The sequence below is a fragment of the Varanus komodoensis genome, unplaced genomic scaffold, assembly GCF_004798865.1.
Source record: "Varanus komodoensis strain SLA01 unplaced genomic scaffold, ASM479886v1 scaffold45, whole genome shotgun sequence".
In the NCBI taxonomy this organism is placed as follows: Eukaryota; Metazoa; Chordata; class Lepidosauria; order Squamata; family Varanidae; genus Varanus; species Varanus komodoensis.
In genome coordinates this window covers 6344070-6360557 of record NW_025336011.1, presented here as the reverse complement: position 1 = coordinate 6360557, position 16488 = coordinate 6344070, and the positions used below count along the sequence as shown (strand labels likewise).

General features: G+C 45.1%; 1 protein-coding gene across 1 annotated transcript in view; it reads right to left on the bottom strand.

Moving 5' to 3' along the window:
- Positions 1 to 232: 232 nt before the first annotated feature.
- The window catches only part of TRPM4 (transient receptor potential cation channel subfamily M member 4), a 35881-nt gene continuing 19625 nt past the window's right edge, over positions 233 to 16488 (bottom strand). The window contains exons 14-24 of the mRNA XM_044444521.1: positions 15217 to 15362; positions 12886 to 12998; positions 11181 to 11534; positions 9754 to 9886; positions 8697 to 8871; positions 6782 to 6950; positions 5332 to 5513; positions 3070 to 3202; positions 1957 to 2029; positions 1609 to 1705; positions 233 to 237 (exon numbers count right to left, since the gene is read on the bottom strand). Of these exons, the coding sequence (XP_044300456.1) occupies positions 233 to 237; positions 1609 to 1705; positions 1957 to 2029; positions 3070 to 3202; positions 5332 to 5513; positions 6782 to 6950; positions 8697 to 8871; positions 9754 to 9886; positions 11181 to 11534; positions 12886 to 12998; positions 15217 to 15362 (1580 nt within the window). The remainder of the gene's footprint in view (positions 238 to 1608; positions 1706 to 1956; positions 2030 to 3069; positions 3203 to 5331; positions 5514 to 6781; positions 6951 to 8696; positions 8872 to 9753; positions 9887 to 11180; positions 11535 to 12885; positions 12999 to 15216; positions 15363 to 16488) is intronic.

Here is a 16488-nt window from a genome sequence, read left to right as displayed (position 1 = left end):
CAAGTGTGTGGGTATTCTGGGTTGTTCCCCCATTCTAATTGATAGGGACATCATGGACTCGTAAGTACACCCCTCAAAACCTGTGACAAGGCCTCTGATAAACTAGGCTTTGCTGAATTCCCCCAGTTCTTGGGCAATGAGACATGCCTGGGGTCTGAAGAGTGGCAGGTAACACAAGCAGCATACCTCTCTTCAGATACTGCCAGTTCTTCTTGTGGTTCCATGGAGAAATTCAGTCTGCAGGGAAAGAAGGGACAGAATGGAATGAGAACTTTCAACCATGGGAGCAGAATGATCCACCAAGGAGCACTGCATCCCAAGTGTACCTTTAGCACAGGAATGGCCCTCCCGATATTAATGGCCTGCAACTCCCATCATGTCTCATCATGGGCTATGCTGAGGAGGGCTGATGGGAGTTGTAGGAGAACAATAGCTGGAAGGCTTCAACTTGCCAACCCTTGGCTTAGTAGGTAGGCCAAAAGTGAGTTAGAGACCAGACTTTGAGGGATGTTTCCTCCTAGAGCAAATATAAATCCCACCCCGATCCCATCTGCTGGCATCATCAGAATGGTCATCCCTCTGGCTGATTTGGTTGGCCCTCAGAAGTGAGCTTGCAGCAGAGAGAGGGGATGGCTAAGGATGAAGGTGGTTGAGTTCTGTAGCGGTCAGGGGAGGATTGTGGAAGGCAGATAGGCACATGGTTCCTCCTGCTATTATTCTCTTCAGCTAGTGAAACTCCTCTGCAGGTCGGGCTGATGGAAAGCTGTGTTGCTGATATCAGGAGTTCTAACCAATAGGCCACCAGTGCAGCCCACTTTCCCCAGTTTAATTGAAACCAAACTGAAAATATGTGGAAACTTGCAGGGATTGTCAGAGTTCACCGCAGAATAGGGGGGAAAAAAGTCTGAATGAGATAAAACCGCCTCCACTATATTTGTCTCCAACTCAAAATCAACTTTGTTGAGGAGGGAGTAAGAAGAGGGTATGGTTGGGGAAGCATGACAGACACACAATTCTGAAGGAGAACAGGGTGTCTACAGTGGTTTATGGGGCTTTCTTCCATGACTAAAACCCAAGCTATTTGTCTTATCCAGACTACAGGCTAATTTATGGAGAAGTCTGCAAAACAGCCAAATTGACTCATATATATACAAGCACAGGCTCTTGAAGTACTGGCAGCCATGCATGCAGGGTGATCCACACAGATGACATTGCATCTTGCAGAAGCGTTGAACATCAAGCCAGTGAGCCAAATTCGGCTTACCTGGGGTGTCCCAGAGAGCCAAACACCCTTCTCCTGCCCTTACCCCTTTCCCTCAATTGCCAATGATGGGGTGGTTCCGAACTTTTGCATAATTTCCCTATTCTAAAAGACCTGACATGTATCTCCTAGGGCACCATTACCAGTTTAATCTAAATTGAAGCCTCACCCCTTTTCCTTTGGCCCCATCTGCCACTGGAATATGGCCCACAAGAGCTTTTCCGGAATTGAATTTGACACTTGGGCTGAAAGAGATTCCACCCCTCCTGGTACACCAGGATCACTGGTCACACATTCAGCCAGTGGTACATGTCCTTAAAATTTCTGGGGTCCACCCATCTACTCACCTTTTTTCTGAAAGGGAGGAGCCTGCCTCCCTTTGGCCACATCACTCTGGGCCAAGACATCAACCATCCAAGTTAGGGCCTTGGTGCAGTACTCCATCTTGTGGAAGTAAATGGAGAAGAAATTAGGAGGCGTTGCTGTCTCTGGCAGGAGGGACATTTTGAAGAGATGCCCTTTTATGTTTCAATAGAAGTGCAGATCTCCCACACTCCCTTCTATCTTACACAGCCCATAGACTGTGCTGCAGCTCCCCATCCTCCAGCTGGTGCCATTCTGGATGCCTTCATCTCCAGCATCCCCCAAAAACTCCCTCCCTGCCCTGGCCAACCCCATCATACCGTTTTTCATACCTGTGTCTCTAGGGTTCTCAGGCGCCGTTCTGATTCCTTGATCTCAGAAAGCTGCTTCAAAACCTGATCGACTCTGCAGGTCAGAGAGGTGAGGTAGTTACAGGAGAGATGCTGCCTTGCACCCTTCCAGAAGCCACCCTTCCACCCCTCTGGTGGATGCCTAGCTTCTATTCCCATGTTCTCCTTCACTAGGAAAAGAATCATGAAACTGATATTCAACATCTTTTGGCATAAGGGCCAGATTCCATTTCTGAGAAATTCTCAGAGGCCACATTCCAGTGGTGGATGGCTTGAAGACAAATATGACATGGCCAAATCGCCAACGAATTTCAGGAACCAGAGTGGTGTAGTGGTTAGCATCTTGGCCTGGGACTCTGGAGGTGCTGGGTTCTCATCCCCACTAGGCCATGAAGCTCACTGGGTGATTTTGAGTCAGTTCCTGACTCTCAGCCTAACCTACCTTAGATAACTATGTCTTATGAGAGGCATTTTTGGAATGGAGAAAAAATTGCACAGAATCCATGAAACCACAAAATAATAATAACACTTAACATTAGCATCCACACATAAAGTTTGAAATTCAAAATTTTAGGACAAAGTATATTAAGAAATAATACTTTCAGATAAAAAGTTATTTACAGATGCATATTTTGGGGAAATAGTTCAAAATATGATATGTAAATACAAATTCTCATGAGGATTTTTAAAGAGCACAGATTACTACAGAAACAGAACAGAACTGGGTTCTGAATAAAAAGACAGAAAATCTATCATTTTGTGAGCAAGATAGACATTATTCTCCATCTACAATAACTGATGTTATGAGAAATTCTCCAAAGAAAATGTTGTGCCATGTGGGGAAGATTTCACAATTTTAAGTTACATAATTTTATGCAGATTTGTATAATTTTACTTATTTCAAGGAAAGATTCAAAATTCTAACTTTGTTCTATATGATTTGAATTTGTATTAACTTTATATAAATACATTATCTTTTTAAATTGATAGATTTTGTTAAAAGTTTGTTTAAAAATGGATCATCTCTAATTGCAACCTGTCCATGCTTTCCTTTCAGTTCTCCTTAATCCCCAGCCTGCCCTCCCTAATCCTCACTTTTGGGAGGTTCGCCGGAGCCGCTCTGTGTCCAGGTCACGTTTCTGCCGGGCTTGAACAACTAAGTAGTTTTCTTTCTGCACTGATTCCCACGTGAGCAGATGTCCATCCTCAGCCTCACTCAGTTCCAGCACTGCCCAAAACATAATTAGATACAGGGTGAAAGGGAGAAGGGGAAAGACCATGTGAGAAGGGTGTGAACTGAGAACAGAGACAGGTGAAGAGGTGTTGGTTAAGTTCACCAGGATTCTCTGAACACCAGCTTACTGCTTAACTCTCCTTGCTGTTCATTTTGTGCAAATAGGAAAATTGTACAAAACAAACACCTATTGAACATAAAGTATGTAAGCAATTCCCAGAGTCACACAAATTCCAAAATGATGCAAGTTTCCCCCATAGACAAAAGCAGGGGTGGTTCAACAGGTGTGCATGTTGAGAAAGCTGCATGTTCAGGATGGGGCATTTTGAATGATTTGCAAACTGAATCCACCCTTAATTAGGTATTAAACTTTTAAACACAGAAACAGTTTAGAGCAGCCTTTCTCAAGGGATTGCCCTTCAGAGGTTGTGTTGAACAATTTCCATCATCCCCAGCCTGTAGCCAAGGATGGTGGGAACTGTAGGTCATCAATGGGTTCAGGAAGGTCAACTGGTTCAGGAAACCTGATCAAATATTGAGCACAGTTCTTCCAATGGGGTTTCAAGCAAACTTCAGGAAGATGTAGTATAGAATTTGAATATGTTTCAGAGCTTTCAGAATTTGCTTGGAATGCAACACTTCTGAGTAATTTAGGCTCTAACTGCCAGAGCTAAAACGTAAGAGCAGCCTCCTAGATCCTACCAAGAGTCTATCCAGGCCCTCAGAGCACTTAATCCACTGCACCACTGGGAAGCCCACCAACCGGACACAGGGACACTTTGCCTCTGCCACGCACGCTCCTCAAGAGCAAGAACATCCATGCTCATGACATACCACTCCCCTGAATATGGAGGCTTCACAAAGCCACCAGAACACAAAAAAGGAACACCCCAATTTTGAGAAATGGTAGGAGAGGTGGTGGAGAGGGAGGAGGAAGGAGCCTCCAGCCACAGAGAAATGCTTTGTTGAGTCCAGCATGCTTTGAACATCTTCAGGGGTACTTCAGTATGAGCAGTTCCAGCCTTTGGCCAATGGTTCTGCTGCAAAGTATTCTGACGCAGAGCTGCCTCAGAGCTAGGTAGGTCCTTTGCCATGAACAGCCAACACCACAAAATGGCTGCCGCCACCCCCCCCCCCCCGCACCAGCCCATCGTAATCTCCTAAGAATGCTTCTGTGCCCCACCAAGTGGCTCACAGACATTCATGGCAACAGCAGTGCCCAGAAAGACATTGGAGGGCAATTGGTGCCCATGACCACCACACTGCTTATACTGTGGAACTGGAGATGAAAGCTGGAACGTGATGCCCACTTAACAAAAGTGAGCTCCACTGACTGACCCCAGCTGGGCTTCCTTCTGAGTTCACATGCCGCTATCCAAACTGGTGCGATGGGGGTTTACCAGGGAAAGAGCCTTCCTTGTAGCAGCACCTCATCTGTGGGATGCCCTCCCTAGGGAGATCCTGCTGGCCTATATTTAGTTGCCAAGCAGAGACCTTCTTCCAGCAGGTGTTTACTCTGATGCCTTCATGATTAACTTTACAGCAGGATCTTTAATATGTTGAAATAGTTTGATAATTTCATTGTTTTGTTTTGTTTATGTTGTTCTGTTAATTTATTGTTCTTTTGGAGGTTTATGATTGCAAACAGTCCTGAGGGCATTTGTTACTTTGGCCGTGTGTTAATGTAACAAAACAAACAAACATGATAAATAAATAAGATTGCGTTCTTAAGCAGCTGAGGTCTGCACATTTATGTCAGGGCCACTTCTACGAGAACTGCTCATACTGAAGTACCCCTGAAGGTGTTCAAAGCATGCTGGACTCAACAAAGCATTTCTCTGTGGCTGGAGGCCTCCTCCTCCTCCCTCTCCACCACCTCACCTACCATTTCTCAAAATTGGGGCGTTCCTTTTTTGTGTTCTGGTGACTTTGTGAAGCCTCCATATTCAGGGGACTGGTATGTCATGAGCATGGATGTTCTTGCTCTTGAGGAGCGTGTGTGGGAGAGGCATGTCTATGCCAGGATCACATTGTTGTGAGAACGCAGAGAAGGATGGAAAGGGGTAGCGACAGAAGAGAAAAGACAGCTAGGAGATTTCCCATAATGTCCTCACAGCACTCACAGAAGTGGCATCCCTTGGATGACTGAACCTTGCGGATGTGACGCTTGAAGAAAAGGTGGAGGTGGCTGATTAGGATGAAGGGCGGGGCCAGAGCGGGACGGCTGTGGTACTCCAGGATCAAGTTGTAGCGCTGGGATTTCCAATAGATGTCACTATTGCCTTGCACCTTGGAGAATGTGTAACTGTTGGAGTGGGGGAGAAACATCTTACACAACTGTAATCCAGGCACAGGGGAACATGAAAAAAGAGCAGAGAGCAGGCAGAGGTTGCTGCAGCGCAAGCTCCAGTTCCATTTTGCTCCAGTACACATGCGTGCGCGCACACACATACACAACATTCCAAGTTGGTTACCTCCAACTATACCTAGCAACTGGCAGAGGAGGAGGGGTTGGAATGCTTGGTTGAAGCACCAAGGCCAAGAAGCCCTGAGATAAGCCAAGAGGCGGGTGAGAGCCAGACCACATCTGCTACAGGGAGAGACACCACTGAACAGGCAGGGCCAGAGTGGGAAAGATGCAATTTACTACATCCCATGGTCTGATGCCCTCTAGAGTGAGCTGGCCAAGTGAGTGAAGGCCAGATGGTGGGAATGCTAGACAAGTGGCAGGGACCTCCCTCAGGGTGGAGTTTGGTTGGGAAAGGAGCAGGGCAGTTCAGCTTGGAACCAACTTCTTGACTTGAAGAAGTAGCTGTCTCATTAATTAGACAGAGTGACATTTGCTAACAACCTCTGCACGGTACTCCTGCAGTTTCACAAAGCCAGCCTATTACCATAATAAAGTCTGTAGTTAGAAGTCTCTTGTCTTGATCTGCTTGGAAAGAAGATGCAAGGTGGTGGGATGAGGGGGAGAGCGGTTCACAACACTCTCTTCCTTTTCATTTTTCAAGTTGCATTTTTTTCACATTTAGAAATCTGGCCTAAGCAGGCTCGGAGGTGGCTCTGTGATTTATAGAAGGGCTGGCCAGTCAGTGCTCTGCACAGCCCTGCTCCAAGAACTGCGGGCAAGTGCAGGTCAGTCAGCCAGTGCTATGCAAATACAGCTTTTTCTGCAAAGCGGAAAAGTGGCTTCCCCCAGGACTTGATCCAACAGAGAAATACAGCGCTTACGTAAAATATATTGCAAACTATTTGTCCTCAGATTGGTCTAAAATATGTTTTCTTCTGCAATCAACTGCATATTCACCATATTCATATGAAGCACAAAAAGCATTATACGCAATCAGGAGTATGACTTTGTCTCCTGCAGGGTTGTTGAACTGCAGGCCCATAAGGCAAATCTGGCCTGCCTGAAATTTCAATTATTTGGGTCTCCATGATGGCCACAACCTCTTTCCCTGGACACCCCCCTTTCCCCAACCACTCAGTGGTGATTCCCCAGTTTTTGTGCACTCCCCCCGCCTCCACCACACACACACTCGTAAGAGATGTGGGAACTCCCAACAGTGTTACCTGAACATGGCGATAAGCAAGTTGAGGAGCAGAATGTTCGCTATGAGTAGAAAGATCACAAGGAGAATGAGCACGAGCCAGTTGGCGTAGGTGTTGGTGCAGGGATTCGCGTTCTCCATCAAGATGGCCACAGGGTCATAGGTACAGTTTGATGCGCTAATCAGAGCAGCTGAGGTCAGAAGGAAAGACGAGATGACCATCCTTAGAGCACAGCACTCTACAGCCTTCAAAGAGACCTGCCTAAATGAGAGGACTCTGGCTCAGCTACAGAGTATATGCTCTCCATGCAGAAGGCCCCAGGTTCACATTATGGCATCTCCAGTTAGGACTGGCACATAGAGAGCCACTGCCAGTTAGGTGTAGACAGTTAGATGCACCAATGGCTTGACTCTGTATAAAGTAGACCATTCCATCCATCCATCCATCCATTGTCTAGTACCAGAGCTGCCACATTCAGAACACAAATGACCTTCCCTACCTAAGTAGTGTCTGCAACAGGCAACCGGAGTTGTTCTAGATGTTTCCTAACAGGGGATGTGTGAGATAGTAATTTCTCTTTGTTGCAGACCACAGTTTATCCAGCTTGCACTTCCTGGACTCAGATATGGACTTAAAGGCCATCTGTGGTCCAGGTCTGTACATTTCCAAATTCACAATGTGATTCATAGACCAAAGAAAATGCCATTTGAAAATGCATGCATTTGAAAAATTCACATGAAAAAGTGTGGTCTTTGGAAAAAAATATGCACAGACATGCTTTAATTAATGGGCAAAAATGCATTGTTTTCAGAAATGTGCACTTCTGGGAAAAGACACTGAAATCCATGTGTACATTTGTGGAAACAAACAAAAAAGTAGCTCACAATCTGATAGACACAAGTTAGTTTTCACCATTTGTACATCCCTAATCATAACCTTTAGCTTTATCGGTTGGAGCTAAGAGGAGTTATAGTCTGAAACATTTGGAGGGATCTAGGCTGGGAAGCATGGTCTTAAATAAAACCTATGAACATAAGGGGTCAGACTAGTTGTCCTCCTGATGCTTTTGGGGAGATGCAAGCCAGACATAACAATGGTGGCCCCTATCCTCTTGTTTGTCTCTCCAGTATTTGATGTTGAGGTACACTGGCTCTAGATCTGGAGATTCCCTTGAGCTAGGATTACTAATGGCGTTTGTCTCATCCCATTTTAAAGCCATCTAAACTAGGAGCTAGGACCACACCACATGGTCATGAATTCCACAAATTAATTACCAACTGTATGGTAAAGGGCTTCCTCTGGGCCAGCCTACCCCAGCCTGGTACATTCCAGATGATGGGAGCTGTAATCTAACTCATTTTGAGGACAGCAGTCTTGGGCCGTCCTAGGTTTACTTCTGATTATTTAATTGGGTGTTCCTGAGTTCAACTGTACTGAAAAAAATCAGTGTTGACTCTTCCCCTGCTATTCATCATTTATAAACTTCTGCTGACAGAGATTTATAACAGGACGAACAGCATGGAGTACATTATGTCTCACACTGTAACCATCTCTCTTTTATTCTGAAATAAAAAGCCCCTCATAGGAACGTTCTTCCTTGCTTTAAACATTTTGATTGCCTTCTTCTATTTCCTTTTCTTTGCTACACTATCTCAGCCTTATATTTAAGCATTGATCCAATGCATGCATGAAATTCTGTGCAAGAAAACTGAGCAAGCTTCCAGAGGAGCAACGAAACACTCTGTCTTCCTCAGCACCTAGCACAGAAATTCAGCCATCCCTCCCTTCTCCTCCAGAAGTGAAGAAACAAACAAACAAACAGTTGGCCAATAGTTTTTGTGGGCCCCTTTCCAATGCAACAGAATTCCCTTTTGAGGCAGGACAGCCCGAACTGATTGTGAACATGGAAGAGACCCTGTCCCCAAAGAATAGCCACCATCAATCTCGTCAAGCGGGATCTGTCCGAAGATTTGCAAGTAGGGCCGGTAGAAGACACGCCGGAAGATCCAAGGGAGACGTCGGTCATGTGGAACTAGCAGACCCTCTGTGGTGACCCCGTAGGCCACCAGCCATACTCCGAGGAAGAAGAGAAAGTGGAAGACATCCTTCATCTAGAGTGAGATGAAGGAGAAAACAAATGTGAGTGTTTGGACATATGGAAAGACGCCTGCCTCTGTCCTTGCCCCAGGCATGCACAGCGAAAGGAGCTAAGGAGCACACATGTATTTTAACATTACAGACATTCTACTAACATGATTCAATTTTAATTTATCATCACAATGACAAGCTAGAGTTCATGAGAATCTTGGCTAATTGTGAATAAGCCACATGCTAGTACATCCAGTTTGTTCACTCTTTACTCCTTTGTGTGAAGTTGACTGCTAACATATGAACTGGTGATTGTGGCTTGTGGCCACTTTTAAAAGTGAGGACTGGCAACCAGGGTTTGTTCTTGGTTTACAATCCTGGCCTGTTTTTGGTACAGTATGGACAACAAGCTAAACAAATGATCCCTGGTTGGTTTAGTGCTTACACTAGCAGGAAGAAGCAAAGCAAAGGGGCTGGATGTGGATATGGCCTGTGAATTAAGGGAATTTGTTCCATTGGTTAACTGAATGAAGAAAAGGAAACCAACATGAAAAAGCAATTTTTGCAACATAAATATGTGAAAAATGTTATTATTAATAACAAAAAGTAACAGTAACCAAAAAGGAGTATGTGGCCCAACTTCTTTTGCTAACTCCTACACACTTGCTTTCACTTTCATATTTCTTGCACTCTTTCTCTCACCCCCTCCGTATATATGTATGTATATCTGCATGCATGTATGTATATTCAGTAGCTCTTTGTACATTCATTATGCACCCATCTGCAGTTTGACCTAAAATCCCTGAGTCATCCACTGTGTATTCTTGAATCAAGGATCTCCTAACACGCAAAGCCCCAACTTTTAGCACATCCACTCCATGAGCCCCACAAATATTGCCTCTCACCATCCTGCCAACAATAATCATCTTAGGACCCAGCTGCTTGTTGACGGCAAAGATGTGGATGAGACGAAGGGTGAAAATCATGAAATCGAGGCAAAGGATGGTGCGTCCAGATTCATATGATTGTGGAAACAGCCTGTGAGGCATAGAGTGGGGCAAGAGAACAAGGAAAGAAGGTCACTCATTCTGTATATTACAGTATTTCCCTGCAATGCAAACACATTTCACTTGTCCAGAGGCATCAATCCCACCCATTACAATGTCATTTAAGGCACTTCACAGTTAAAGGGGTAGCACTAAAGTGCCCCAAATAGAGTAATTTCTTCTATGGCCAGTAGGTGGCACTACCCACAAGTGGAAAGAGACTAGGACTAAAGTCTGTTGGAGGATTAACTTTTCCCAGCATTTCCCAGCATAATGTCTCCTAAACCTGTTGTTGGAATGTACTACTTGCAGGTGCAAGATAGCTTTGAATATTTCCCCATGTCAAAACACTCTACATGTAGAAATCTAATATACTCGTATCAGGGCAAAGGATTCTAAGCTAGGCTACCTTTCTCCCAGGTTTATCTGCTTCCTATGTACAGGGAGTGCTTTTTTGTTCAGCATCACAGTCAAATATGTGATTCCTCTTCCTCCCCCTTTGAAGCTTAACATGGTACAGTCTTTCGAGAGCCACACAGTGCTCTTTTCCTGTTTATGTAGTTTGGGGACTCCAAAGTGGTGCCTATGCTGCCAACTTATCCGCACCATGCACATACCATTGAGTGCTCAGCAAGCTTCCTTCCTTCCTAATTTCACTTCTTAAGATTTTGGAGACTGTATGTTGGAAAGAGAAGGTGTGCCCTTCCATTGTCAATGTGGTGTAGTGGTTAAGAGCATGGGACGGGGACTCAGACGATCTGGGTTCTAGTCCCCGCTCAGCCATGGAGCCAACTGGGTGACTTTGGGCCAGTCACAGACTCTCAGCCCAACCTACCTCACAGGGCTGTTGGTGTGCAGATAAGATTGAGAACAGGAGAATGATGTAAGCCTCTCTGAGTTCAGTGTAAGAATAAAGTGGGATATAAATCTAAAATAATCTGTCCTATTTGGGGCTCTTAAAATTGATAGCTTTGACCTAGCTTTTGCCATGTACTTAGGGCCTTGGGCAAGTTATTTTTCTTTTAGTTCCACAAGTTTGCTGTCTGAGAAATTAGTGCATCGTGGCAGCCATTCCCACTGTGGCAGCCACTGTATGAACGGACAAGCTGCCTCTGTGGCAGCCACTTTATGTGAGTGCTCATGGCAGTATCTCAAAACTTCAACGGTGCCCACTGACCTGGAAAGGGCTACAGCCACTGGTCAGATGCAGAAGATAGTGGAGGGCTAAAACCTTTTGGAAACATCCTGGCCTCCACCACAACCCCCAGCCAAGGATATGCGCTCACCTGCAGGCCACCCCAAGCATGAAGAGCAGCAGGGCTGTGATATCAAGCTGGTTCCAGGTGTCCAAGAAGTAGTGGCGCACCCTCTGTGGCAGGGGTTGGGAGCCCACGAAGCAGCCCTGGCGCACCTCCTCGCAGACCAGTGTGAAGACCCAGATGTACAAAGCGATCTCTGAGCCGGATGGGCCTTTGGGAGGAGGGGGGTCGAAATCCAGAAGCAGGACGTAGGAGAAGAGGAAGAGGAACAGCAGGTACATCACCACATTACCCAGAAATGCAGTCACAGGCGCCACCCAGAACTGATGCCACCGTCGTAACCAGAACTGGCGAGATGTGGAAGAAGAGGATTCCAAATTGCTAGGAGAGGGGAGAGAGTGGAAAGGAGAAGGGTGAACACCCCTCACAATTTAATAAATCTTAGTCCATTTGTTAGCATGAGCCTTAGTCAATGGATTCCTCAATTTGATTTACGTAAATGTACATACAGGCCAAAACTAATTCTGAAAGAAGAAGCGCATTTCCTAATTTTCAGACAAAATAGCTCTGTGCCAAGCATCCTCTGAAGATCTGCTTTTTTCACTAAAACTCCAAGGTCTACCAGTCAATCCTGTGTCAAGGAGGGTGGTGGACACTGAATCGAGGAGCAAGGCAGCTCTGAACTTGCATATACTTCTTTATTCATGGTTTATAGCCAATGATAATTCAGCTTAGAGTAGACTCATTATAATAAATGGCACTTGACTTAGACGAACACTGTACACAACAAAACTTTACTCTGGCCTCCACCAAGCTATCTTAATTTTAGTAGACCAATTCAAGAAAATGACTTTTAGTCTCAGTGGTTCTCAGACTATTCAGAGTTGGACTATACCAACTCCAATGTACTTTCTGGACACCCTAGTCAGGAACATTCCTTCTGATGGGATGGAAGAAGGGACGTGTTAATGTTTTCTTGTGTGTGTGTTTAAAAAAATATCTTCCCTTTTATATACACACTCAACTGACCCTCAGAATCATCAGGGGAGGCCTTAATGGTCATTCCAAAATTATCAGAGTGTAATACCCTGACAGTGGGTCTTCTCAGTAGTAGCAGCTACCCTGTAGAAAAAAAATGCCCCCAGGCAGTTCAGGAAGCAGGAAATGTGACTTCTTTCAAATGCCTTCTGAAAACACCACCAGCAGTATGCAGCCCCCCCACCCATCACTCACCCATATGGGAGTGTGCCCTTTAATCCCTAAAGTTTGTCCCCTAAGGATCCAGGCTCCTTCAAACTACCCCCATTGCAGCTCCAGCCCTGACTATTCTTCTGTCCCTGCTGCCTACATCCCTTTCCAAGAGCACAACCATTTCCCCCTATTCAAACATTATGCTGAGTTTTCCTTTCTTTTCTTTTTTTCACACATGTGTCAAGGCTGTCTAGCTAAACTGGGCCTGAGAGAGCAGGGTGTGAAATCACAGAATGTTCCCTGGAAGAGCAGATTCAGTACTGGAAAGCCTCTTGTAGTGACTGCTGGTGCTGTGGAGCAAAGGGGACTCCGTGCATGGCCATGCAAAGAAGTCACACTAGTTGGTGCTGATGTTCACCAATAGCTGCTTCCAAATAGGCAAGCCAGTAGGAAGACACCAAAGCACACGTCCCTCCCACCACCCTTCCCAGTGTGGCTGCCTAAGCGCTAATGAAGCAGCTCATGGCCCACAAGCACTCACCTGAATGTGATGAGCTTGGTGAAGATGAGAGGCGGGCAGAAGAATGTAAGCAGGAGCTTCCAGACAGGAGTGCTTCGGTGCATCTCTCCCCACCAATTCTGGGTCAGCAGGGACTGTGGGAAGCAGGAGAGGCACAGGAGAGAGTCAGTACAAGAAGAGTTTGGGACCTTTAACTATTTTTCTCCTTCTCATTATTATTTCTTTCTTCCAGTACGAATCTTCTAAGTGAAGGAGAGTCCACCAAATCCAAAAGCAGTCGGTTTCACTGTTGAGGAGCTCATGAACTCAAGAAGTTCTTCCTCATGTAGATCTTCAAAATCCCCTTCCTTGTAATTTTAGCCTGTTTGTTTTTAAAATTTCATAATCTCTGCCTATTGGCCATGCTAGCTGGGGCTGATGGGAACTGCAGTCTAACATTTGGAGGACACCAGCTTGTCAAGCCCTGCTTTGAAGTAACAGAAGGCAAGGTTGCTCCAGATCTAGGTGACAGACAGCCCTTCAAAATATTTGAAGATGGCTTTCATGCTGCCTTTTAGCCTTCTCCCCAGACTAGGCATAACCAGCTTCCTCAACGTTTCTGCACAGGATGTGGTCTCCCAGCCCCTCTCTCCATTCCCCTCCTCTGGTTGAGCTGAAACATGAACATGCAGGATCATATGTTCCCTGCAGGATGATGAATCTTCCCCTTTGAGAAGCAAAGGTGCATAGGAAACATTCCACAAACAAAGTGAAGGCAAGAGTCCTATAATAAGCCCACCCAAAATAAGGCCGTAAGAATATAAACAGAGCTGTGCTGGATCAGACCTAGTCCAGCATTCTGTACACAGAGGGGCCAGCCAGCTGCCTACAAGGTCCCAAAAGCAGAACTATGAGTTTAACAGCATCTTCCCATCCATGTTTCCCAGTAATGTGCGTACAAAGACATAAATGCATATTATCTCTGATACTGGGGGTGACGTATAGCCACAAGGACTATAACCATTGCAAGCTTTCTCCTCCATATTTTTCCCAGTCTAAATTAGTGGCCATTACTACTTCCTTTTACCTTTCCTGCATCTCCCACAGCTTCTTGGAAGAACTTTAAATTCCTGTATTATGAAAGAGGGAGAAAATTTTCTTCCTATGAACTTCCTGCATGAACTTCATGCGTAATTTTGTACACCTCTATCATATATTCCTTTATTCACCTTTTTTTCTAAGTCAGTTGTTGTTTTGGTGGCCTAACAAAGGTATCATCCTAACAGATGCTTGCCTCGTAAGTCTTAAATGGGCAAAAACTAAATTAACAGGATACTTTTATTATTAAAATATAAAAGCTCTAAATCAGGAAGATACTCCACAGTCACAGCCTGTCCACCTGTAGTGTAGCTGTTGTTCCTGCTGAATATTACGTCCCTCCTAGCTCTCAAAGTAGGTGTGTAGAACCTACTTTTATCTTTTAGTCCAAGGGCCAAATTCAATTTCAGAGAAGTTCTCCCAGGCTGCATTCCAGTGCCAAAGGAAAACAAGGTGGGACCCAAAATACAAAAGAAACTATTGCAGCTTAAAGCTCTTGCTGCCAGTAACTAAGCCTTAGGAAAGCAATTTCAATTTCAGTCTTTTGAATGGTGAGTTGGAATTGTGCAAAAACTGGGAAACCATTGGGAATGAAAGAGGCAGCTATCCTTGGCATGCTTCCCAGGGTCAGGATGCCAATGACTGTTCAGATGAGGTCTTTGACAGCTGGCCAATGTCTCTGGATGCTCAGGAGACCATGAGAACAGACAGGGTCTAGAAGTGCAGGGAGGGGACAAGGGAAAGGAGGGGGATGAGCCCAGTCCAGTCCTTGGCCCCATGATGTGGCTTGGGCTAAAAGGGTTTGCATAGATCTAGAAGACCAGCCCTTCTTCAGAGGTGCAGACCTGGAGGGGTGGGGCCCAGGGTTACTGAAAAGGAGGGGTTTTGGAAGTAGTTTCTGGTTTGGGTCTAAGGATTCCCTTTGCTCACGCACAGAGACTTGTCTTCTTGTGGCTATAGATTGTTAGATGTGAATCCGAAAGAAAAGGACTATCTTGCAACGAGTCTGCTGCTTGAAGTGGATAAGGGGAGACCCACTTCGAGAAACAAACCACAAAACAATGGGGGTTGGGACAATGGAGAGCATGCAAGCTAGAGAACCCTGCAGGGACTTACAGGGATTGGAGCCAGGCCAGATTTGGCCCTTGGCCCTGAGGTTCCGCACCCTCTCTTAAAGAGACAGGACTTGTTCAGAATCGGTTTTGGCAACCCTGTGAATACTCAAGGGGCAAGTATCACAGAAACAGAGCATTATGGAACTCCATCTGGCCATACCTGCACACCATCATGGGCGAAAAAGAGGCGGGCATCCGCCTGGTGGGCCAGCTGGAGGACAGTGGCTCCCCCCCAGAGGTAGGACCGACGGATCAGCAGCTTGTAGGATCGCATTTCGCTGTTACGATAACATTCACCAAAAACACCTGGAGTTGGGGAATGGGGCAAGATTGGAGAAGAGACACACATTTGGGAATTAATAATAAGTTAGATGTTCAGGAACCCCTGCTATGCCCCAAACCGCTCATTTATAACATCCATTATTCACATAGCATTCTTAAAAGTCTGAAAACTTTAAAAAAAGTTTTTCTAAAAGGTTCTTAAGAGTGCATTCTTAAAGATCTAGCCCTCTTTTTGTAAGAATACCTTTCTTCTTCTCCTTACTACCACTTCAAAAACAATACATTATACCCATTTTCACAGATGGTGAACAGAGGTAGGCAGAGAATTGCCGAAAGATAGCCCATAAATCTGTGGCTGAGCAGGGATTTGAAAGCGGGACTGCCGGTCCAACTTCAACACGCTGAACCACAGTGGGCCTAAATCTGGACTGAAATCTCCAGGATGAAGCAAAACTTATGATACAGTCTCTGTAATTCGCTATGAGCCTTTTCTTGCATAGCCTCTCCTTTTCCTGTGATGTGTACTAGCCCGATAAGATCCCTTTCTTCTTCCCATGATCTCCTCTGTGAAGAATGACATGCTTCATTTTTTTTCTAATTCAACCCTTTCCCTTAATGCATCCTTTCCTCACCTGGTTCCCTCCAGATATATTGGACTAAAACTCACAGCGTACTTCAGCCAGTTAGAAGGCACCAGGCTGGGGAAGACTGACCCTACTTTGTCTGCAAACCACCTTATTCCAAACGCTTTTGTCACATAACCTAGAAATGATGGCATAGGTGTACACCTATAAAATATTCAGGCAAAGGGGCCCTCTTTGGGCAGTCTATTTGTATGCTATATTCTGAATTTAGAGATTCAGAGTGCAAAATCTGGGTTCTTTCCGAAAGTGCAAGAGAATGTATGGATTATGACTGAAAGCCAGAGAGGTCTGCCTAGCGTGTCATTATTTGCTTTTCGGTGCCAGGCGAAGACCTTTTTATTTAAAAGTTATTTTAACTGTTAATTTATTATTATTGTATTTATAGATTTTAATATATATAGCTGAGATGGTACCAGTTTTTAAATTATTAATTGTATCTTTTTATGAATGTTGTGAGCCGCCCCGAGGCTTTGTTGCGATGGGGGCGGCATAGAAATGTTTTAAAT